General features: G+C 40.8%; 1 protein-coding gene across 2 annotated transcripts; it reads left to right on the top strand.

The window, feature by feature from the left end:
* Positions 1 to 26,186, top strand: LOC138647096 (rab GDP dissociation inhibitor beta-like). 2 transcript variants are annotated; one of them, XM_069735908.1, is made up of 11 exons: positions 1 to 100; positions 3,656 to 3,763; positions 13,571 to 13,667; positions 13,828 to 13,962; positions 14,081 to 14,279; positions 14,933 to 15,064; positions 15,165 to 15,264; positions 17,401 to 17,572; positions 17,863 to 18,007; positions 22,101 to 22,155; positions 25,840 to 26,186. In XM_069735908.1, exons 1-11 carry the CDS (start codon positions 56 to 58, stop codon positions 25,990 to 25,992), a joined length of 1,341 nt encoding a protein of 446 aa, XP_069592009.1. In that variant the 5' UTR covers positions 1 to 55; the 3' UTR covers positions 25,993 to 26,186. The 2 variants fall into 2 exon arrangements, with proteins under 2 accessions (XP_069592009.1, XP_069592010.1); XM_069735909.1 differs by lacking the exon at positions 22,101 to 22,155 and having other exon boundaries at positions 9 to 100; positions 25,840 to 26,044.
* Positions 26,187 to 26,483: the final 297 nt, after the last annotated feature.

Below are 26,483 nucleotides of genomic sequence, written 5' to 3'. Positions count from 1 at the left end.
TTACACGCACCACCACAGTAGCCACGAATGTGAGGAACGGACCCATCTCTCCGGCATGGAGGAAGAGTATGATGTCATTGTGCTGGGAACGGGGCTCAAGGTAGGAGATCCTCGTCCCCGTGGGATCTAATGGATCATTGGTCAAAGCAGCGGCATTTTGGGACATATCTGCGTTGCAGCACAGTGGACCCCAAATACTATTCATACAACCACCTTTTATGTATTGATAAGATCTGGGTTTAGTAAAATTCTAGGCAAACTCTGAGGTGCTAAATTATGGCGTCATTTTATCTAAAATGTCAAGATTTTAATGATAAATGTAGGAATTATCATGTTTGTGCCTCATTTTCTGCCATTTATGGTAGCAAATAAGAGTCATATACTATGTGTGCCGCCATATGCCGCTTAGTGTGGCTCTATAAACATATGTATACAGGAGGGAATATCCTGTGACAGTGATCAAACTTGCTACATCGTTTTCTTGCCTTTTCTATAATGGTATAATGAGGTACAGTAGGGCAGTATTGGTGCCAGGTTGCGGTTTTGTACATTTGGGCCATAATACCGCCATGTCGAATTTATGGAACAAGATGATAAAATGAGCACAGTGTTACATGATGGAAAGTTTTCCAAATTATCCACTCTAGTTTTTGGAAATAGGTGATGACATGTAAGGGACATCTGATTGGGTCCCATTGATCACACAGCTGCTGCAGAAGCTCTTCAGCTTCCACTGGTCCACAGGTCCACTGCGCTGACACATTGTAGCAAACTATCACAGGAGATTTGTACCCTTGATGTATCTGATTCCCATAGGATTGTCTACACAGGATACAAATGTAGCAAATCCTTGAAGGAGGCGAGAAATGGAAACAAACGTTGTGCACAATTCATCATTTGCGGCTTTGTTTTAAACTGATGTGCTGATGTTTGGGGTTTTTTTGCGCCAAATTCATCAAACTAATGCACTTGGTTCATAAATGTACACAAAAAAAATAGCGCAAAAGTTTGTGATTTACCTGAAAACACAAGGCGGCGTCTGGAGTACATTGGCAAAAGATTTTTTGACTTTTTAAAAAAGTTGCAAATTATGAATTAGGCAAAAACATCTAGAAAACCCTAAACTCTGCCCAAAGTGGCGATAAAGAAAAAAAAAATAAAGCAAAACATATATAGTAACATAGTAACATAGTTAGTAAGGCCGAAAAAAGACATTTGTCCATCCAGTTCAGCCTATATTCCATCATAATAAATACCCAGATCTACGTCCTTCTACAGAACCTAATAATTGTATGATACAATATTGTTCTGCTCCAGGAAGACATCCAGGCCTCTCTTGAACCCCTCGACTGAGTTCGCCATCACCACCTCCTCAGGCAAGCAATTCCAGATTCTCACTGCCCTAACAGTAAAGAATCCTCTTCTATGTTGGTGGAAAAACCTTCTCTCCTCCAGACGCAAAGAATGCCCCCTTGTGCCCGTCACCTTCCTTGGTATAAACAGATCCTCAGCGAGATATTTGTATTGTCCCCTTATATACTTATACATGGTTATTACATCGCCCCTCAGTCGTCTTTTTTCTAGACTAAATAATCCTAAAGTATATAAAGTATATATATATATATATATATATAAATATATATATATATTTATATATATATTATATATATTATATATATATATATATTATATATTATTATTATATATATATTATTATATAATATATATTATTATATATTTTATATATATATATATATATATATATATAAAAATATATATATATATATATATATATATATATAAAATAGACTTAAAAAAAATGGAAAGCTGAATTTGGTGCAAACCGAATAAAAAAGGCTCAAAAGACCAAACAAATCAACAAAGACGGGTGCAAATTCAATGATTGGGGCTCAAAAGTTTCGTGAAAAGTTGTCAAACCTTTTCCTTATACAATATTTAAAGGGGCACTCCAACCTGGAACATATATATGTAGTTTCCATATGACCGCATAGAGCTCAGCTCTGAAAGGAAACCGCTATACCAGTGGCAGAGAAGGGCCCCTGTGCAAGGGCCAATAATTTGTCTATGACATAAGTTCTGGAATTGGGCCCCTTTACACCTTGGGTCCCTGCTGCACAGGTTACACCAATGGTATGTCCACCCCTGCTCTTTGCAAAACTGATACAACATTAGTGTTAGTTCCTGCACTAAAAATATGAACCAGAATGTTGCTTTAATTTTTTACTTTTGCCAAAAAAGCAACCCCCCTAGAAAACGCCTTTAAGAATGCGCAAGACACGATGTGCAGGTTGTCATCAGTCTGTATCATGCTTCCTGCACAGTCACTCTGCAGCCCCCCGTCACACTCACAACCCCTGCATGGTGACATCACTGGCCGATCAGCGAGGCCGTCACCGCTAATCGGCTTATACATCAATCTAACATGTCAGGGACGAGGGATTAGCCGTGTGTGCTTCATAAGAACAATGGCGCAGACTGCGAGTAATGATGAGGCTGTATTATGGAATGGCTCAACTAGCAATTCCTAAATATAATACTGTAGGACGTTATAGGACATAATCCCCCTGCAGAATGAATGAATGGATGGAGCGGCGGTCGAGCATGTGCACTGCAGCTTCATTCTAACAGGGATAAGGCTATGTGCACACGTTGCGGATTTGCCTCTGGAATTTTTTGTGCGGATTCTGCTTCTCTTGGCAGGTGCGGATTTGATGCGCTTTTTATGCAGATTTTGTGCGGATTTACTGTGGATTTTGTGCGGATTTCATACGTTTTTACCCCTGCGGATTTCTATAATGGAATGGGTACAAAAACGCTGCAGAACCGCACAAATAAATGCTCCTTCTTTTAATCCGCAGCTTTTCCATGCGGAATTTTCCGCACCATTAGCACAGCAATCTTTTTTTTTCCCATTGATTTACATTGTACTGTAAATCACTTGCAGATCTGCAGCGTTTCTGCACTGAAAAAAAAAACACTGCAGATCTGCCGGAAATCGGCAACATGTGCACATAGCCTAAGGCTATGTGCACACGTTGCGGATTTGGCTTAGGAATTTCTGGTGCGGATTCTGCCTCTCCTGGCAGAAAACGCACCTGCGGATTTGTCGCGTTTTTTGTGTGGTTCCGCAGCGTTTTTGTGTGCGTTTTTGCTGCGGTTTTTACCACTGCGGTTTTGTATAATGGAACGGGTACAAAAACGCTGCAGATTCACAAAAAAGAAGTGACATGCTACTTCTTTTAAACCGCAGCGTTTCCGCAGCGGATTTTCCGCAAAGTGTGCACAGCATTTTTTTTTTCTCATTGATTTACATTGTACTGTAAATCAATTGCGGATCTGCAGCGTTTCTGCACCTCAAAAAACGCTGCGAATCCACGTAGAATCCGCAACGTGTGCATATAGCCTAAAGGTTTCCCGCTCTGCAGATCAGTGCAGGTTCCAGCAGTCACAAAGCAAATGATCAATCAGCTACAGTATCCTGTGGGTAGATGATCACTTGTTTTCATCAGAGAATCCGTTTAATGCTCCGAATGATATTTGTCATAACAATATGATCTTCCTGAGACACTGAAACCTTTGCAAAAACATCGACACTTTGTATAGAATAATACAATGTCTCTTATCTCATTTTTAGGAATGTGTATTGTCTGGGATAATGTCTGTGAACGGTAGAAAAGTTTTACACATAGATCAAAACAACTACTATGGAGGAGAAAGTGCATCAATCACACCCCTGGAAGAGGTACTATAGCAGTTATATTATTGTACATAGGGGCGGTATTATAGCAGTTATATTCTTGTACATAGGGGCAGTATTATAGTAGTTATATTCCTGTACATAGGAGTAGTATTATAGTAGTTATATTATTGTACATAGGAGTAGTATTATAGTAGTTATATTATTGTACATAGGGGCAGTATTATAGTAGTTATATTCTTGTACATAGGAGTAGTATTATAGTAGTTATATTATTGTACATAGGAGTAGTATTATAGTAGTTATATTATTGTACATAGGGGCGGTATTATAGTAGTTATATTCTTGTACATAGGCGCAGTATTATAGTAGTTATATTCCTGTACATACGGGCAGTATTATAGTAGTTATATTCTTGTACATAGGGGCAGTATTATAGTAGTTATATTCTTGTACATAGGGGCAGTATTATAGTAGTTATATTCTTGTACATAGGGACAGTATTATAGTAGTTATATTCTTGTACATAGGGGCAGTATTATAGTAGTTATATTCTTGTATATGGTGGGCAGTATTATAGTAGTTATATTCTTGTACATAGGGGGCAGTATTATAGTAGTTATATTCTTCTACATAGGGGCAGTATTATAGTAGTTATATTCTTGTACATAGGGGGCAGTATTATAGTAGTTATATTCTTGTACATAGGGACAGTATTATAGTAGTTATATTCTTGTACATAGGGGCAGTATTATAGTAGTTATATTCTTGTACATAGGGACAGTATTATAGTAGTTATATTCTTGTACATAGGGGCAGTATTATAGTAGTTATATTCTTGTACATGGTGGGCAGTATTATAGTAGTTATATTCTTGTACATAGGGGGCAGTATTATAGTAGTTATATTCTTCTACATAGGGGCAGTATTATAGTAGTTATATTCTTGTACATAGGGGGCAGTATTATAGTAGTTATATTCTTCTACATAGGGAGCAGTATTATAGTTATATTCTTGTACATAGGGGCAGTATTATAGTAGTTATATTCTTGTATACAGGGGGCAGTATTATAGTAGTTATATTCTTGTACATAGGGGCAGTATTATAGTAGTTATATTCTTGTACATAGTGGGCAGTATTATAGTAGTTATATTCTTGTACATAGGGGGCAGTATTATAGTAGTTATATTCTTCTACATAGGGGCAGTATTATAGTAGTTATATTCTTGTACATAGGGAGCAGTATTATCTATATATATAATTGCCTAAGGGTTTTTCCGTCTGTCTGTCTGTCTTGGAAATCCCGTGTCTCTGATTGGTCGAGGCCGCCAGGCCTCGACCAATCAGCGACCGGCACAACGACGATGATGTTATAAAGGATGTAGAAATCCCACGTTTCTGATTCAGCGACGGGCACAGCGACGATGATGTCATAATGGTTGCCATGGCGACGATGATGTCATAAAGGCTGCCTCGATCAATCAGCGACGGGCACAGTCTGCCGCGAATTCGCCTCGACCAATCAGGGACGGGCACAGTATCGACGTAGATGTCATAATCTATATATATAATTGTCTAAGTGTTTTTCTGTCTGCCGCGAATTCTGCAATCATCATTCTCCATATACTATGGGGACATGCATATTCTAGAATACCCGATGCGTTAGAATCGGGCCACAATCTAGTAGTAGTTATATTCCTGTATATAGGAGCAGTATTATTGTAGTTATATTCTTGTATATAGGGGCAGTATTATAGTAGTTATATTCTTGTACATAGGGAGCAGTATTATAGTAGTTATATTCTTGTACATAGGAGCAGTATTATAGTAGTTATATTCTTGTACATAGGAGCAGTATTATAGTAGTTATATTCTTGTACATAGGAGCAGTATTATAGTAGTTATATTCTTGTACATAGGAGCAGTATTATAGTAGTTATATTCTTCTACATAGGGGCAGTATTATAGTAGTTATATTCTTGTACATAGGGGCAGTATTATAGTAGATATATTCTTGTACATAGGGAGCAGTATTATAGTAGTTATATTCTTGTACATAGGGGCAGTATTATAGTAGATATATTCTTGTACATAGGGAGCAGTATTATAGTAGTTATATTCTTGTATATAGGAGCAGTATTATAGTAGTTATATTCTTCTACATAGGGGCAGTATTATAGTAGTTATATTCTTGTACATAGGGAGCAGTATTATAGTAGTTATATTCTTGTATATAGGAGCAGTATTATAGTAGTTATATTCTTGTATATAGGGGCAGTATTATAGTAGTTATATTCTTGTACATAGGAGCAGTATTATAGTAGTTATATCCTCGTACATAGGGGCAGTATTATAGTAGTTATATTCTTGTACATAGGAGCAGTGTTATAGTAGTTATATTCTTGTACATAGTGCTCCTATGTATTATAGTAGTTATATTCTTGTACATAGGAGCAGTATTATAGTAGTTATATTCTTCTACGTAGGGGCAGTATTATAGTAGTTATATTCTTGTACATAGGGGACAGTATTATAGTAGTTTGTTGTGAGTTCTGTTTTTGGGCTCCCTCTGGTGGTTACTGATGGTACTGGGTGACTTGTCTTTCCTGGGTTTCTGGGTTCCACCTGTTCCATCAGCATATGGGAGTTTCCTATTTAACCTGGCTTGCTGGCATTTCCTCGCCGGTTATCAATGTATCCAGTGTGTCTTGTTACCTCTGCTCCCTGCTCCTAGAACCTTCTGGACAAGCTAAGTTTGGATTTTCCTGTTTTGTGTTTTGCTTAATTTGGTTTTTAGTCCAGCCTGCAGATATGTGATTCTCTGCTGCTGGTTGCTCTAGTGGGCTGAAATTGCTTTTCATGTACCATGAGTTGGCACATGAGTTCAAGTAATTTCAGGATGGTTTTTTTAAGGGTTTTTCGCTGACCGCGCAGTTCACTTTTGTATCCTCTGCTATCTAGCTTTAACGGGCCTCATTTTGCTGAAACTGTTTTCATACTACGTATGTGCTTTCCTCTCATTTCACCGTCATTATATGTGGGGGGCTGTTATTTGCTGTGGGGTATTTCTCTGGAGGCAAGAGAGGTCTGTGTTTCTTCTGATAGGGGAAGTTAGATCTTCGGCTGGAGCGAGACGTCTAGGATCATCGTAGGCACGTTCCCCGGCTACTTTTATTTGTGTGTTAGGTTCAGGGTCGCTGTCAGCTCAGGTTCCATCACCCTAGAGCTTGTTTGTATCTGTGCTTGTCCTTTTTGTGATCCCCTGCCATTGGGATCATGACAGTATAACCGGCCCACAAAGTGTTAATTGTATTGGCTGAAGTAGGAGGATAAGTAGTCTGAGGAAGTTTTTTTTTTTTTTTTTTTTTTTTTTTTCCCCTCAGAGTTTGCTGCCTAGCCTTATTGCAGCCTGGCTACTTCCTCCTCCTCTTAATCTTTGAATGGCTCTGATCTCAGCTGTTTATCATGGACGTCCAGAGTTTGGCTTCCAGCCTGAATAATCTTGCCACTAAGGTTCAAAATATACAGGATTTTGTTGTACATGCTCCTATGTCTGAACCTAGAATTCCTGTCCCAGAGTTTTTTTCTGGAGATAGATCTCGTTTTCTGAATTTTAGGAACAATTGCAAGTTGTTTCTTTCTTTGAAATCTCGCTCCTCTGGAGACCCCGCTCAGCAAGTCAAGATAATTATATCTTTCCTGCGGGGTGACCCTCAGGATTGGGCATTTGCATTGGCACCAGGGGACCCTGCGTTGCTTAATGCAGATGCGTTTTTTCTGGCATTGGGTTTGCTCTATGAGGAACCTAACCAAGAGATTCAGGCTGAAAAAGCTTTGTTGGCCCTCTCTCAGAGGCAAGATGAAGCAGAAATTTATTGTCAAAAATTTCGGAAGTGGTCGGTACTTACTCAGTGGAATGAGTGCGCTCTGGCTGCAAAGTTTAGAGATGGCCTTTCTGAGGCCATTAAAGATGTTATGGTGGGGTTCCCTGCGCCTGCTGGTCTGAATGAGTCTATGACTATGGCTGTTCAGATTGATCGGCGTTTACAGGAGCGCAAACCTGTGCATCATTTGGCGGTGTCGTCTGAACCGTCACCTGAGATAATGCAATGTGATAGAATTCAGTCCAGAAGTGAACGGCAAAAGTATAGGCGGAAAAAAGGGTTGTGCTTTTATTGTGGTGATTCAGCTCATGTTATATCAGCATGCTCTAAACGCACAAAAAAGGTTGATAAGTCTGTTGCCATTAGTACTTTACAGTCTAAGTTCATTCTGTCTGTGACTCTGATTTGTTCATTATCATCCATTTCCGTCGATGCCTATGTGGATTCAGGCGCTGCCCTGAGTCTTATGGATTGGTCATTTGCCAATCGCTGTGGGTTTAGTCTGGAGCCTCTGGAAGTCCCTATTCCTTTGAAGGGAATTGACTCTACACCTTTGGCTATGAATAAACCTCAGTACTGGACACAAGTGACCATGCGTATGACTCCCGTTCATCAGGAGGTGATTCGCTTCCTGGTACTGTATAATTTGCATGATGTTCTAGTACTTGGTCTGCCATGGTTACAAACTCATAATCCAGTCCTTGACTGGAAATCAGTGTCTGTGTTAAGCTGGGGTTGTCAGGGGGTTCATGATGATGCACCTCCGATTTCTATCGCTTCATCTACTCCTTCTGAGATTCCTGTGTTTTTGTCTATCGGGATGTTTTTGAGGAGCCTAAGCTCAGTTCGCTTCCTCCTCACAGGGATTGCGATTGTGCTATAGATTTAATTCCGGGCAGTAAATTTCCTAAAGGTCGTTTGTTCAATCTGTCAGTGCCAGAGCATACTGCTATGCGGGATTATGTTAAGGAGTCCTTGGAAAAGGGACATATCCGTCCATCTTTGTCCCCTTTGGGAGCAGGTTTTTTTTTCGTGGCCAAGAAAGATGGTTCCTTGAGGCCTTGCATAGATTATCGTCTTTTGAATAAGATTACCGTAAAATATCAGTATCCTTTGCCATTGTTGACTGATTTGTTTGCTCGCATTAAGGGGGCTAAATGGTTCACTAAGATTGATCTTCGGGGTGCGTATAATCTTATACGAATAAAGCAAGGTGATGAGTGGAAAACCGCATTTAATACGCCTGAGGGCCATTTTGAGTATTTGGTAATGCCTTTTGGACTTTCTAATGCTCCTTCAGTCTTCCAGTCCTTTATGCACGATATTTTCCGTGAATATCTGGATAAATTTATGATTGTGTATTTGGATGATATTTTGGTTTTTTCTGATGACTGGGAGTCTCATGTTCAGCAGGTCAGGAAGGTGTTTCAGGTCCTGCGGGCCAATTCCTTGTTTGTAAAAGGCTCAAAGTGTCTCTTTGGAGTCCAGAAGATTTCTTTCTTGGGGTATATTTTTTCCCCTTCTACTATTGAGATGGATCCCGTCAAGGTTCAGGCTATTTGTGACTGGACGCAGCCTACATCTCTTAAGAGTCTACAGAAGTTCTTGGGCTTTGCTAATTTCTATCGTCGTTTTATAACTAATTTTTCTAGTGTTGTTAAGCCTTTGACGGATTTGACTAAGAAGGGTGCTGATTTTGCTAATTGGTCTCCTGCGGCTGTGGAGGCCTTTCAGGAACTTAAGCGCCGGTTTTCTTCTGCTCCTGTGTTGCGTCAGCCAGATGTTTCGCTCCCTTTTCAGGTTGAGGTTGATGCTTCCGAGATTGGAGCGGGGGCGGTTTTGTCACAGAGAAGCTCCGATGGCTCAGTGATGAAGCCATGCGCGTTTTTTTCTAGAAAGTTTTCGCCGGCTGAGCGGAATTATGATGTTGGTAATCGGGAACTTTTGGCCATGAAGTGGGCATTTGAGGAGTGGCGTCATTGGCTAGAGGGTGCTAGACATCGTGTGGTGGTCTTGACTGATCACAAAAATTTGATTTACCTTGAGTCTGCCAGGCGTCTGAATCCTAGACAGGCTCGTTGGTCACTGTTTTTCTCTCGTTTCAATTTTGTGGTTTCATACCTGCCAGGTTCAAAGAATGTGAAGGCGGATGCTCTTTCTAGGAGTTTTGTGCCTGACTCCCTTGGAAATTCTGAGCCCTCTGGTATCCTTAGGGATGGGGTGATTTTGTCTGCTGTCTCCCCAGACTTGCGACATGCTTTGCAGGAGTTTCAGGTGGCTAAACCTGATCGTTGTCCGCCTGAGAGACTGTTTGTTCCGGATAATTGGACCAGTAGAGTCATCTCCGAGGTCCATTCTTCTGCGTTGGCAGGTCATCCTGGAATATTTGGTACTAGAGACTTGGTGGCCAGGTCTTTTTGGTGGCCTTCCTTGTCGAGGGATGTGCGTTCTTTTGTGCAGTCTTGTGAGGTTTGTGCTCGGGCTAAGCCTTGCTGTTCTCGGGCCAGTGGATTGTTGTCACCTTTGCCTATCCCGAAGAGGCCTTGGACGCACATTTCCATGGACTTTATTTCGGATCTCCCTGTCTCTCAAAAAATGTCCGTTATCTGGGTTGTGTGTGATCGCTTTTCTAAAATGGTTCATCTGGTACCCTTGCCTAAGTTGCCTTCCTCCTCTGAGTTGGTCCCTCTGTTTTTTCAGAATGTGGTTCGTTTGCATGGGATTCCTGAGAACATCGTTTCTGACAGGGGATCCCAGTTTGTGTCTAGATTTTGGCGGACTTTCTGTGCTAAGATGGGCATTGATTTGTCCTTTTCGTCTGCATTCCATCCTCAGACGAATGGCCAGACTGAACGAACTAATCAGACCTTGGAAACTTATTTAAGGTGTTTTGTTTCTGCTGATCAGGATGACTGGGTTACCTTTTTGCCGCTGGCCGAGTTTGCGCTTAATAATCGGGCTAGTTCTGCTACCTTGGTTTCTCCTTTCTTTTGTAATTCGGGGTTTCATCCTCGTTTTTCCTCTGGTCAGGTGGAACCTTCTGATTGTCCTGGAGTGGACATGGTGGTGGATAGGTTGCATCGGATTTGGAGTCATGTGGTGGACAATTTGAAGTTGTCCCAGGAGAAGGCTCAGCAGTTTGCTAATCGCCGTCGCCGCGTGGGTCCTCGACTTCTTGTTGGTGACTTGGTGTGGTTGTCTTCTCGTTTTGTTCCTATGAAGGTCTCTTCTCCTAAGTTCAAGCCTCGGTTCATCGGTCCCTATAGGATCTTGGAAATTCTTAACCCTGTGTCGTTTCGTTTGGATCTCCCGGCATCGTTTGCTATTCATAATGTGTTTCATCGGTCGTTGTTGCAGAAGTATGAGGTACCTGTTGTTCCTTCTCTTGAGCCTCCTGCTCCAGTGCTGGTGGAGGGAGAATTGGAGTATGTTGTGGAGAAGATCTTGGATTCTCGTGTTTCCAGACGGAAACTCCAGTATTTGGTCAAGTGGAAGGGTTATGGTCAGGAGGATAATTCTTGGGTGGTTGCCTCGGATGTTCATGCTGATGATTTGGTTCGCGCTTTTCATAGGGCTCATCCTGGTCGCCCTGGTGGTTCTCGTGAGGGTTCGGTGACCCCTCCTCAAGGGGGGGGTACTGTTGTGAGTTCTGTTTTTGGGCTCCCTCTGGTGGTTACTGATGGTACTGGGTGACTTGTCTTTCCTGGGTTTCTGGGTTCCACCTGTTCCATCAGCATATGGGAGTTTCCTATTTAACCTGGCTTGCTGGCATTTCCTCGCCGGTTATCAATGTATCCAGTGTGTCTTGTTACCTCTGCTCCCTGCTCCTAGAACCTTCTGGACAAGCTAAGTTTGGATTTTCCTGTTTTGTGTTTTGCTTAATTTGGTTTTTAGTCCAGCCTGCAGATATGTGATTCTCTGCTGCTGGTTGCTCTAGTGGGCTGAAATTGCTTTTCATGTACCATGAGTTGGCACATGAGTTCAAGTAATTTCAGGATGGTTTTTTGAAGGGTTTTTCGCTGACCGCGCAGTTCACTTTTGTATCCTCTGCTATCTAGCTTTAACGGGCCTCATTTTGCTGAAACTGTTTTCATACTACGTATGTGCTTTCCTCTCATTTCACCGTCATTATATGTGGGGGGCTGCTATTTGCTGTGGGGTATTTCTCTGGAGGCAAGAGAGGTCTGTGTTTCTTCTGATAGGGGAAGTTAGATCTTCGGCTGGAGCGAGACGTCTAGGATCATCGTAGGCACGTTCCCCGGCTACTTTTATTTGTGTGTTAGGTTCAGGGTCGCTGTCAGCTCAGGTTCCATCGCCCTAGAGCTTGTTTGTATCTGTGCTTGTCCTTTTTGTGATCCCCTGCCATTGGGATCATGACAGTAGTTATATTATTGTATATAGGGGCAGTATTATAGTAGTAATATTCTTGTACATAGGAGCAGTATTACAGTAGTTATATACTCTTACATAGGGGCAGTATTATAGTAGTTATATTCTTGTACATAGGAGCAGTATTATAGTAATAATAATAATCTTTATTTTTATATAGCGCTTTACATTTTTTGCACACATTATCATCACTGTCCCCGATGGGGCTCACAATCTAAATTCCCTATCAGTATGTCTTTGGAATGTGGGAGGAAACCGGAGTGCCCGGAGGAAACCCACGCAAACACGGAGAGAACATACAAACTCTTTGCAGATGTTGTCCTTGGTGGGGTTCGAACCCAGGACTCCAGCGCTGCAAGGCTGCTGTGCTAACCACTGCGCCACCGTGCTGCCCATAGTAGTTATATCCTAGTACATAGGGGCAGTATTATAGTAGTTATATTCTTGTACATAGGAGCAGTGTTATAGTAGTTATATTCTTGTACATAGGAGCAGTATTATAGTAGTTATATTCTTGTACATAGGGAGCAGTATTATAGTAGTTATATTCTTCTACATAGGGGCAGTATTATAGTAGATATATTCTTGTACATAGGGAGCAGTATTATAGTAGTTTTATTCTTGTATATAGGAGCAGTATTATAGTAGTTATATTCTTGTATATAGGGGCAGTATTATAGTAGTTATATTCTTGTACATAGGGAGCAGTATTATAGTAGTTATATTCTTGTACATAGGAGCAGTATTATAGTAGTTATATTCTTCTACATAGGGGCAGTATTATAGTAGTTATATTCTACATAGGGAGCAGTATTATAGTAGTTATATTCTTGTACATAGGAGCAGTATTATAGTAGTTATATTCTTGTACATAGGGGCAGTATTATAGTAGTTATATTCTTGTACATAGGAGCAGTATTATAGTAGTTATATTCTTGTACATAGGGGCAGTATTATAGTAGTTATATTCTTGTACATAGGGGCAGTATTATAGTAGTTATATTCTTGTACATAGGAGCAGTATTATAGTAGTTATATTCTTGTACATAGGAGCAGTATTATATTAGTTATATTCTTGTACATAGGAGCAGTATTATAGTAGTTATATTCTTGTACATAGGAAGCAGTATTATAGTAGTTATAATCCTGTACATAGGGGCAGTATTATAGTAGTTATATTCTTGTACATAGGGGCAGTATTATAGTAGTTATATTCTTGTACATAGGGGCAGTATTATAGTAGTTATATTCTTGTATATAGGAGCAGTATTATAGTAGTTATATTCTTGTACATAGGGGCAGTATTATAGTAGTTATATTCTTGTATATAGGAGCAGTATTATAGTAGTTATATTCTTGTACATAGGAGCAGTATTATAGTAGTTATATTCTTGTATATAGGAGCAGTATTATAGTAGTTATATTCTTGTATATAGGGGCAGTATTATAGTAGTCATATTCTTGTACATAGAGGCAGTACTATAGTAGTTATTTTATTTTATATAGGGGCAGTATTATATTTTTGTACATGGAGAACAGTATTTTAGTAAGTAATGTGACTTATACTCTACTTTTCAGCTTTATCGAAGGTTTAATGTGATTGGTCCACCAGAACCAATGGGCAGAGGCAGAGAATGGAACGTTGATCTTGTACCCAAATTTCTCATGGCCAACGGTAAGAAAAAAAAAGACTCACATGATGGCTGCTGATTCTTTTCTCTTTTAATTTGTATGTTTCTCTTTTGTTTATGAGCTAAATTATATTTGCAACACAAATGTCTGAATACTTGTAAATCTCATTCTTCTTTGCATCTTGCAATGTTTCTGCCTCTTAGGTCAGCTGGTGAAGATGCTGCTATACACAGAAGTCACCAGATACATAGATTTTAAGGTCGTGGATGGAAGCTATGTGTACAAAGCTGGGAGAATCCACAAGGTGCCCTGCACGGAGGAGGAAGCCTTGGTCTCTGGTGAGTGGATCCAGGGACCTATTGAAAAAGCTGTAACAGGAGAGGACCCCTTTAAAGGTAGAGTCTTTTTTTAAAAATACAGACTATTGATGATTTATCATGTTACTGTTGCTTTCAGATTTGATGGGAATGTTCGAGAAGAGACGTTTCCGCAAATTCTTACTATTTGTCTTAAATTTTGTTGAACACGACGTGAAGACTTATCAGGATATCGATCCCAAGAGAATGACCATGCGTGAGGTTTACAGGAAATTCGACCTTGGAGCAGAGGTGATGGCGTTCACAGGGCACGCGCTGGCATTGTACAGGACGGACGAGTGAGTGGAAGGAGTCTTAACTGGCGATTTTTATTAATGAGGACCTGTCATTTCTCCTGACGTGTCTGTTTTAGTAGAAGACCTGCTAACAGCTGACTGTACTGGATCTACATTAACACATAGCATAGGTCATCAGTATCCTAGCTCCTTTAAATACAATCTCTCACTTGCCTTAAATTTGTATTTCTGTTACCTGGTGTAAATGCCGCTGTTCTCCTGAATCCGGCAATGTTTTCCTTTTGTTCCTGCTCCTCTCCGTTACTGAGATATGACCCCATCTTCCCGGTATGTAAATCTGTTCTGTTATCTAAGTGGGCGTGGTTATAAACTCTGGACTCTGGGGATGTTTTTAGAGACCACACCCAGTTTGCATTAAAAAAATTAGGAAGAAAAGGCTATATCTCGGGAACAGAGAGGTGTATGAACAAAAGAAACACACCATCGGATTCAGGGGAACAACGGCATTTAGACAAGGTAAAAAAAACTACATATTTATGGCAAGTGACAGATACCCTTTAAGGACAATTCTATGATTTTACAGTTAATAAATTGAAAGACTGTATGCAGCAAACTCCCCCTAGTGGTGGTGGCAAATATTCCACTTTATAAGGAGGCTTGAAGATTATAAGAGATAATGTACTTCTTCTCTGCAGCTACTTGGACCAACCATGTCTAGAGACCATAAACCGAATAAAACTCTACTGCGAGTCCCTGGCAAAATACAGTAAAAGTCCTTATATGTATCCTCTGTACGGGCTCGGAGAGCTGCCACAGGGTTTTGCCAGGTGAGGCCACTGCCCTTTTACATCTACAGGCACGAATGACGGACCACCAAACCTATGATAGTCCCACCCCATCACTGACCTCTCCGCTCTCCTCCCTTAGGCTGAGTGCTCTGTACGGTGGGATTTATATGCTCAATAAACCTGTGGATGAGATATTAATGGAGAAGGGGAAAGTAGTCGGCGTCAAGTCCGAGGGAGAGGTGAGTAGTGAGCGCTGCTGCTTGCTCTGCCTGTGCTCTATGGCCATGTGAGATTCTGTTATAGATGTGACTGTAGACAGCTATAGATAGGGCCTGACTCACTCACTTCTAGGGGAGAGTGTTGTGAGCATGCTCTGTGATCTGTGCAGTGTTTGTTGTGTGTGGGGGAGGAGGTGAGCTGTGACATCTCCTATTCTGAATGGTGGATCCTGTGTTATCTACTGTATATAGAGGTGTTATCAGTCATTGTACAGGAGGAGGAGGTGAGCTGTGACATCACCTATTGTGAATGGTGGATCCTATGTTATCTACTGTATATAGAGGTGTTATCAGTCATTGTACAGGAGGAGGAGGTGAGCTGTGACATCACCTATTGGGAATGGTGAATCCTGTGTTATCTACTGTACATAGAGGTGTTATCAGTCATTGTACAGGAGGAGGAGGTGAGCTGTGACATCATCTATTGTGAATGGTGGATCCTGTGTTATCTACTGTATATAGAGGTGTTATCAGTCATTGTACAGGAGGAGGAGGTGAGCTGTGACATCACCTATTGTGAATGGTGGATCATGTGTTATCTACTATACAGGTATATAGAGGTGTTATCAGTCATTGTACAGGAGGAGGAGGTGAGCTGTGATATCCCCTATTGTGAATGGTGGATCCTGTGTTATCTACTGTATATAGAGGTGTTATCAGTCATTGTACAGGAGGTGAGCTGTGATATCACCAATTATCAATAGCGGATCCTGTATTATATATAGTCATGGCCAAACATGTGGGTAGACTTGAAGTTGTTGCATTTACATGTTTTGTTATGCACATGTTTATTTCCTTTCTGTGTACTGGAACAACAACAAAAATTTGGACATACTTTCACGCAAAACCCCACAAAATTGTTGGCACCCTCAACTTAATATTTGCTTGTACTTCCTTTCTAATAAATAACTGCAATCAATCTCTTCCTATAACCATCTACAATCTTCTTCCACCTTTCAGCTGGAATTCTGGACGACTCTTCTTTTGCTCCAGATCTCTCATATGTGAAGGCGTCTTCTCCCAACAGCAATTTTAAGATTTCGCTACAGTGGATCAATGGGATTTAGATCTAGACTAGACTCATTGCTGCCACTTCGGAACTCTCCAGCATTTTGTTTCCATCCTTTTCTGGGGGCTTCTTGAAGTATGTTTGGGGTCATTGTCCTGCAGGAAGACCAATGACTTAGGACGCAAACCCAGCTTTCTGACACTGGGCACTACATTGCGACTCAAAATACTTTGGTAATCTTCAAATTTCATGATGCCTTGTACACAGTAGCAGAGAAAGAAAAACAATCCCAAAACATTGTTGAACCTCCACCATATTTGACTGTAGGTACTGTGTTCATCTCTTTTTAGGAATCAATCCGTTTTCGGTAAACAGTAGAATGATGTGCTTTTCACAAAGCTCTCTCTTGGTCTAATCTGTCCACAAAATGATTTCCCAGAAGGATTTTGGCTTTCTCGCTTACATTTTGGCAATCTGCAGTCTAGCTTTTTTATGTCTCTGTGTCAGCAGTGGGGTCCTCCTGGGTCTCCTGACATAGCGTTTCATTTCATTAAAATGTGGACTGATGCACCCTTAGCATGCAGGATAGCTTGAATTTGTTTGGACCTTGATTGGGGCTGCTTATCCACCATCCAGACTCTCCGACGATGCAACCCTTTGTCAATTTTGTTCTACCATCCACTTCGAGGGAGATTCGCTACAGGCAACTTCTCACCTTTTTATCTGGTTTCAGGTGTGATTTTCATATTACCCACACATGTTACTTGCCACAAGTGAGTTTGAACAAGCATCACATGTTTGAAATTAAGCTGGTTACCCACAATTTTGGAAAGGTGCCAACAATTTTGTCTGGCCCGTTTTTTCGGTTTTGTGTGAAATTATGTCCAACTTGACTTTTTTCAGATTTTTTTTTTGTTACAATACAGAAAAAGGAAATAAATGTGTATAACAAAAAGTGTAATTGCAATAATATTCTGGGAGAAATGCCTTATTTTCTGGAACAATTTCAAGGGTGACGATAGTTTTGACCATGGCTGTATATATATAATTTACTCCATATAACTCCCGCCCTGTCTCTTACATTCCAGGTCGCGCACTGTAAACAGTTAATCTGTGACCCAAGTTACGTTCCTGGCCAAGTGAAGAAAATTGGACAAGTGATAAGAGTCATCTGCATCCTCAGCCATCCAATCAGGAACACCAACGAATGCACCTCTTGCCAAATCATTATTCCCCAGACGCAAGTAAATAGAAAATCAGGTCAGACAATAAAAAAAAATATTTTTTTTTTCCTAACCAACGGTGCCACCCCTGTCCACAGGTCATGCATGGTATTGCAGCTTGAAGTGAATAGGGAATACTAAACACAATCTGTGGCACTATCGCTGGAAGAAAGCAGCCATGTTTTTTTATTCCTGTCCGGTCCCTTTAAAGGGTATATGTTTGCAAAAATTTTTTGCCCAAAGTCTCTCATTATTCTATTTGGTGCCAATTATCAGATTTTTGTTATTGTAAACCATGATGATCGGTCCTGTATCTCCTCTGCTCAGACATCTACGTGTGCATGGTCTCCTGCTCGCACCGCGTGGCATCAGACGGGAAATACGTGGCAATTATTAGCACAACGGTAGAAAGCGAGAATCCGGAGAGCGAGATTCTGCCGGCCCTGGAACTCCTGGAGCCTGTGGATCAGAAGTAAGTCGGACCGATGTATCGAGGGCATATAGAAGATTGCTACATTGTATCCAGCCCATACAATCCTCTACAGCATAGATCTACTTTCCTGCTTGCTACAATGTATCAGTGCAGTTGCATTGTTTTTGAGTTGCGGTGCATTATTTAAAAAAAAAACCGCACAATTTAAATTCTTTCCGGGCTGGATACAATTGTTGCAAACCCACTGCTGTGACAAGTAGGAGGTCTATGAAGGTTTTTAGCTTGTGAATGTAAGGCTGGAGTCACACTCAGCGTAAGACAATACGGTCTGTATATTACGGCCGTAATACGCTGAAAAGTCCCCAAAAAAGTGGTCCGTAGCTCCTCCATAGGCAGGGTGTGTCAGCGTATTTTGCACATGGCATCCTCCGTATGTAATCCGTATGGCATCCGTACTGCGTGTTTTTCTCGCAGGCTTGCAAAAACAACATACGGCTATACAAGGGATCCATGTGTAAAAAAAAAACAAAAACATATATACTGTCTATATATATATATATATATATATATATATATATATATATTTATATGTCAGTAGACACATATATGTATATATATTATTACTTCATACAGCGCTAGATAGCTTTAAAGCCGGTAATTCAATTACCGGCTTTTGCTCTCTTCTTCCTAAACCCGACATGATATGAGACATGGTTTACATACAGTAAACCATCTCATATCCCCATTTTTTTTGCATATTCCACACTACTAATGTTAGTAGTGTGTCTATGCAAAATTTGGCCGTTCTAGCTATTAAAGGGTTAAATAGCGGAAAAAATTGGCGTGGGCTCCTGCACAATTTTCTCCGCCAGAGTAGTAAAGCCAGTGACTGAGGGCAGATATTAATAGCCTGGAGAGGGTCCACGGTTATTGCCCCCCCCCCTGGCTAAAAACACCTGTTCCCAGCCACCCCAGAAAAGGCACATCTGGAAGATGCGCCTATTCTGGCACTTGGCCACTCTCTTCTCATTCCCGTGTAGCGGTGGGATATGGGGTAATGAAGGGTTAATGCCACCTTGCTATTGTAAGGTGACATTAAGCCAAATTAATAACGGAGAGGCGTCAATTATGACACCTATCCATTATTAATCCAATACTAGTAAAGGGTTAAAAAAAAACAACCACATTATTAAAAATTATTTTAATGAAATAAAAACAAAGGTTGTTGTAATATTTTATTCTACGCTCAATCCAATCACTGAAGACCCTCGATCTGTAACAAAAAAAATAAAATAAACCAACAATATCCATACCTTCCGCAGATCTGTAACGTCCAACGATGTAAATCCATCTGAAGGGGTTAAAATATTTTGCAGCCACGAACTCTGCTAATGCAGCGTTGTTCCTGCCTTCATTTGCGGTGAGGCGCCCTCTGCTGGTTGTTCCTCGAGCGTGGGAACTTTCCTAGAAAGCTCCCAGGCTCGAGTTCATAAGAGGCGCCCTCTGCTGGTTGTCCTCATATGAACTCGAGCCTGGGAGCTTTCTAGGAAAGTTCCCACGATCTAGGGACAACCAGCAGAGGGCGCCTCACAGCAAATGAAGGTAAATATAGGTCATTGGCCTACTTTACCTTCATTCCCCGGGGTTTTGCAGGCAGGAACAACGCTGCATTAGCAGAGTTCGTGGCTGCAAAATATTTTAACCCCTTCAGATGGATTTACATCGTTGGACGTTACAGATCTGCAGAAGGTAAGGATATTGTTGGTTTATTATTTTTTTTTTGTTACAGATCGAGGGTCTTCAGTGATTGGATTGAGCGTAGAATAAAATATTACAACAACCTTTGTTTTTATTTCATTAAAATAATTTTTAATAATGTGGTTGTTTTTTTTTAACCCTTTACTACTATTGGATTAATAATGGATAGGTGTCATAATTGACGCCTCTCCATTATTAATTTGGTTTAATGTCACCTTACAATAGCAAGGTGACATTAACCCTTCATTACCCCATATCCCACCACTACACGGGAATGGGAAGAGAGTGGCCAAGTGCCAGAATAGGCGCATCTTCCAGATGTGCCTTTTCTGGGGTGGCTGGGGGCAGATGTTTTTAGCCAGGGGGGGGGGCAATAACCGTGGACCCTCTCCAGGCTATTAATATCTGCCCTCAGTCACTGGCTTTACTACTCTGGCGGAGAAAATTGTGCGGGAGCCCACGCCAATTTTTTCCGCCATTTAACCCCTTATTTTACTAGCTAGAACGGCCAAATTTTGCATAGACACACTACTGACATTAGTAGTGTGGAATATGCAAAAAAAAAAGGTGATATGAGATGGTTTACTGTATGTAAACCATGTCTCAAATCATGTCGGGTTTAGGAAGGAGAGAGCAAAAGCCGGTAATTGAATTACCGGCTTTAAAGCTATCTAGCGCTGTATGAAGTAATAATATATATACATATATGTGTCTACTGACATATACCTATTCTATGTGTACACATTTATTCTACCTATTCTATTGGAAGCCGTCAGTGTGAAATTACTGTACACCGCACCGAATTACCGGCTTTTCTCTCTAACACCGCTGCGTATTTCTCGCAAGTCACACTGCTGGTCCGTGTGTGATCCGTATTTTTCTGGCTTCCATAGAGTTTCATTGGCGTTTTTTTTGCGCAATACGGTGACAAACGCAGCATGCTGCGATTTTCTACGGCCGTAGAAAGCCGTATAATACTGATCAGTAAAATACGGCAGATAGGAGCAGGGGCATAGAGAATAATTGGGACGTTTGTTAGGCGAGTTTTACGGACGTATTTTCTGCACTCATACGTCCGTAAAACTCGCTATTGTGACTCCAGCCTAAAACATAATCAAACCAAATTTACTCTGTGACATTTTTTTATGCAAATTGCGTCAACTAGTTTTTGAGCAATGTATGTTTTTTCCCCATTTTTTTAATTGCCCATATTTAAAGGGATGTGACTTACATGCAACAACATGCACCAAAATTTTAGATGCAAAAACATGGTATAAAGTAAGGCAAGAGATGGGTAAAGTAGATGGGCTGAATTGATCATCCTGTTTTGAGCGTCCGGGGTGAATTTGGTGCATTTTTCAGGCTGTCTCGTAAACCTGGACGATTTTTGCATTCGCTGACAGCAAGCAAAGATCTTGAAAATGGAAAGGAATTGAAACTGAGAGTATAGTAGAAAGTTGCAATTTTTTTTTAATACAATGATTATAGGGGTATTCAAGCCTAAAGCATTTATCTAGTGATCAGTGGGGGACCATCGATGATTTAGTATGTATCATCGATTCTGTGAATATATGGAGGCTTCTTGCAATAAAGAATGGGAAAACATAATTACACGTTGCACCCTTCGTTAGAGATCAGTGGGGTCAAAAGCAAAAAAGTTGCCTTTTTTCTAATTTACATATTTTGGAAAATTGGAACTTCTCGACTCGGCCTCTGCTCATGAGGGGGCGCTGTTTCATAAAATAAATCAAGCATTCTTTTCTAATCTCATGTAACCTTGAGATTCTTAGTTTACTTTTGTAACACATGTGGCCAGAAGATTTCCAAGAAATTCGCTGGAATTCAGGAAACGATGACGAGTCACTGTTCCTGGGATGAAATGTGAAAACATTGCAGGAAAATTCTGGCACTTCATAAGAAAAGGAGGGAGAAAGACGATTCCAAGACATCATCCCTGGAGGTCTTTGCTTTTATCACATGCAGGAACACAATGGTGTCAATTCTCTACATTGTTTGAATTGCTGATTGCAGCCTATTGCTCTTCAGCTGTGGGTACAGAGTATAGCGGGGTATCGGGGGGTTCCAAATTCTCAGTGCTCCCCCGGGCTGCTGTTAGGGCTCCGCACAGGCCCCACATGGCCTTTTGTGGTGGGAACTGATTCCCCATTGACCCTGCTCTGTATTGGACTGATTGCACTTTTCTATATCTTATGGAATTGCTCTTCGTGCAATTCCCTCTCGCCACTATCTCTAGAATGTCCGCAGTCACGTTTTCCTATGTCCTCATGGCACAGAGGGGGGTAATGAAAAAAATCCCCAATCTCACAGTAAATTCTGTGTCTTTAGTTTTCTGAGCTCATTTCTCTTTTCACAGGTTTGTGTCCATTAGTGACCAGTATGTCCCAAAACACGATGGAACGAAAAGTCAGGTGAGGTGAGGCCGAAATCACCCATCTGTGCTCAAAACTGTTACAAATAAGGGCACCATAGATGAGCATTATTACTATGGGGGCACTATTACTGAGAGGGGATTATGGAGGATCATTATTACTATGGGGGCACTATTAATAAGAGGGGGCTATGGAGGATCATTATTACTATGGGGGCACTATTACTAATGAGGGGACTATGGAGGATCATTATTACTATGGGGACACTATTACTAAGAGGGTACAATTGAGGGTCATTATTACTATAGGGACACTATTATTAAGGATGTCTATGGAGGGTCATTATTATTAAGGGGACACTTACTAAGAGGGGACTATGTGGGATCATTATTACTATGGGGACACTTACTAAGAGGGGACTATGTGGGATCATTATTACTATGGGGACACTTACTAAGAGGGGACTATGGGGGAGCATTATTACTATAGGGGCATTTTTACTAAGAGGGGACTATGGAGGGTCATTATTACTATGGGGACACTTACTAAGAGGGGACTATGTGGGATCATTATTACTATGGGGACACTTACTAAGAGGGGACTATGTGGGATCATTATTACTATGGGGACACTTACTAAGAGGGGACTATGGGGGAGCATTATTACTAAGAGGGGACTATAGAGGGTCATTATTACTATGGGGGCGCTATTACTAAGAGGGGAATATGAAGGATCATTACTATTATGGGGGCACTATTACTAAGAGGGGTCTATGGTGGATCATTATTACTATGGGGCATTATTACTAAGAGGGGGGCTATGGGGATCATTATTACTATGGGGACACTTACTAAGAGGAGACTATGGGGATCATTATTACTATAGGGGAATGATTACTAAGAGGGGACTATGGAGGATCATTATTATTATGGGGGCACTATTACTAAGAGGGGTCTATGGTGGATCATTATTACTATGGGGCATTATTACTGAGAGGGGGGCTATGGGGACACTCTGGGGATGGATTCTTCCAGTTAGTGGAATTATAGGAAACACTTTGGCACAGTTGCCTTCAAAGACACTATTACAGTTGCGGGCATTCTAGCTAGCACAGTTACTATTAGGGGCGCTGTAAAGCTGTTCTATTACTGTTTGGGGCACACTGCTTAGCACAGTTATTTTGAATTCACATTACTTATTTAGCACCAGATCTTTAATGTTCTGACTTCACCTCTGCTGATCCTTACTGTATTTATAAGACGTTGCACCTTAATAATAAATTTGGCATAAATGGCATCAGCACAATTTTTCAGCGCGGCGGTGCACTTCACAGAGTTACATAAGAGTCTGAGACCAATGTGTGAAATGTCACAAGATAATGCAGAACTTTGGTCAAATTTCAACTCTTTATGCCTATTAATTGGATCCCATCTTAATGTTAGAAAGGAGCAGGAGAGCGATCAGATGTCACAGGTGAAGGAACAGCTTAGAATTTAGCTCAAATTGTTACTTTTTATTGCAAGTTAAAAATGATTGCAACGTTTGGAACATTATTTGCTCTGCATTTTTTTAAGTCCATTATGACCTTTGTAGAATATGAGACTTGCATAGAACTGCAATGATAATTGTACTTTTCATAATTTTTAAGACTTTATGCACACTTTCTAAAAATGTGTGTAATGAATAAGATAACACATTGAGGAATTTGGTAAAATGTCAATAGAACGTCCCTATTTGTACAAAATGTGGTGCAGATGCAATGATTATGCCCCTCTACAGTCATGTCCGAAAGTGTCGGCACCCTTGAAATTATTCTAGAAAATTAAGTATTTCTCCCAGAATATTATTGCAATTACACGTTTATTTCCTTTGTGTGTATTGGAACAGCACAAAAAAATGAAGAATAATAGGCAAATTGGACATCATTTCACTCAAAACCCCCAAAATGGGCAGGACGAAATTGTTGGCACCCTCAACTTAATATTTAGTTGCACCCTTTGGAATAAATAACTGCAATCAATCGATTTCTATAACCATCAATGAGCTTCGTTCTTACACCGCTCACTTGGAATTTTGGACGACTCTTCTAACAAACTGCTCCAGGTCTCTCATATATGAAGGCGTCTTCTCCCAACAGCAATTGTAAGATCTCTCCACAGGTGATCAATGGGATTTTTATATCTGGACTGATTGCAGCCACTTCAGAACTCTCCAGCGCTTTGTTTCCATCCATTTGTGGGGGCTTCTTGAAGTATATTTGGGGTCATTGTCTTGCTGGAAGACCCATGACCTAGGACGCAAACCCAGCTTTCTGACACTGGCCACTACATTGCGACCCAAAATCCTTTGGTAATCTTCAGATTTCTTGATGCCTTGTACACAAAAGACCCCTTGCCAGAGGCAGCAAAGCAACCCCAAAACATCTTTTAACCTCCACCATATTTGACTGTAGGTGCTGTGTTCTTTTGTTTTTAGGCCTCATTCCGTTTTAGGTAACCAGTAGAATGATGTGCTTTACCAAAAAGCTCTATCTTTGTCTCATCTGTCCACAAGACGCTTTCCCAGAAGGAATTTGGCTTACTCCTGTATATTTTGGCAATCTGAAGCCTAGCTTTTTTATGCCTCAATGTCAGCAGTGTGGTCCTCCTGGGTCTCCTGCCATAGGGCTTAATTTAATTCAAATGTGGGCAGATAGTTCGCGCTGACATTGGTGTCCCCTGAGCCTGCAGGACAGCTTGAATTTCTTTGTAACGTGATTAGGGCTGCTTATTCACCATCTGGACTATCCTGCGTTGCAACCTTGCATCAATTTATTTCACTGCCATCCACATCCAGGGAGATTAGCTAGAGTGCCATGAGTTGTAAACTTCTTTATTATGTTGTGCACAGTGGCAAAGGAGTATCAAGATCTCTGGAGATGGAGTTGTAATGTTGAGATTGTTGATATTGTGCAACAATTTTGGTTCTCAAGTCCTCAAACAGTTCTTTTTTTTCTCTTTCTGTTCTCCATGCTTAGTGTGGTACATACAAAGCAAAGATTGAGTCACCTTTTCCATTTTTTAATCTGGTTTCAGGTGTGATTTTTATATTGCCCACACTTGTTACTTGCCATAGGTGAGTGTGAACAAGCATCACATGCTTGAAACAAAGCCATTTACCTCAATTTTGGAAAGGTGCCAACAAATTTTTTCGAACCATTTTCTGGGTTTTGTGTGAAATATAGTCTAATCTATCTTTTTTCTGTGTTTTTTTTTGTGTTGTTCCAATACACACAGAGTAAATAAACATGTGTATAACAAATCATGTGTAATTGTAATAATTTTCTGGGAGAAATACTTAATTTTCTTGAACAATTTCAAGGGCGTCAACACCTTTGACTATGACTATGTTGTTCCTACTATTACTAATAGGGGCACTATTTGCTGGGTAGAAATAATTTTGGGAACAATTGGTGCGGCAATATCCACCATGTGGTTTTAATATTTTCAGGGGTGCAATCTGAAAGGCACTAGTACTTCTGGGGAAACCAGAGACATAGGATCCATTTAGGAAAGGTGTGTTTTAAAACTCTGTACCGGATATATTTGAAGACCCCCGAGGTCTTAAAGGAGTGCAGGGAATTGTTTGGTGGCTATGTCCTTGATGAAGAAGGTCCTGGCAGGGCACAACGAAGATGACCTCCTAATGCAAAATCCTTAATTGACTTCAATGTTCTTTCCGCAGATTTTTATCTCTCGGTCATACGATGCCACCACTCACTTTGAGACGACCTGCGATGACATTAGGGACATCTTTCAGAGGATGACCGGCGCCTCCTTGGACTTCAAGGACATGTGGTGTGTGGCCTCCGACATGGACAAACAGGATGGAGAGTGACATGACATTAACTCAGTCTGGAGATTAATATTTGCATTTTTTTAATGCCTTTATTGTATTCCATTTTCTGCGGACGATGATTTTCTTGCTTGCTGGAACAGTCCCATGACGGAGTTTTGTACATAGTTTGTACATGTAATGTCATGTAATAAATCATTTTATATTTGCATTTAATAAAAAAAAAGTTTTGATTCATTTTTTTTTTTATGTGAAATCCTTTTTTAATCACACTTACGATAATAATATGATTTTGGGTATTGCTGTGGACACTAGGAGGCAGAGATGAGCCTTCTGTGGGCAGGATGACCAACTCCGAGAAACTACCCGTGTACAGGATGACCCGCTCTAAAAAGTTATCCGTGTGCAGGATGACCCGCTGTGAGAGGCTGTCCGTGGCCAGGATGACCCGCTATGAGAGGCTGTCCGTGGCCAGGATGACCCGCTGCGAGAGGCTGTCCGTGGCCAGGATGACCCGCTGTGAGAGGCTGTCC

The sequence above is a fragment of the Ranitomeya imitator genome, chromosome 8 (genome assembly GCF_032444005.1).
Source record: "Ranitomeya imitator isolate aRanImi1 chromosome 8, aRanImi1.pri, whole genome shotgun sequence".
In the NCBI taxonomy this organism is placed as follows: domain Eukaryota; kingdom Metazoa; phylum Chordata; class Amphibia; order Anura; family Dendrobatidae; genus Ranitomeya; species Ranitomeya imitator.
Note: the sequence above shows the minus strand (reverse complement) of the source record. Positions and strands in the feature narration are given on the sequence as shown.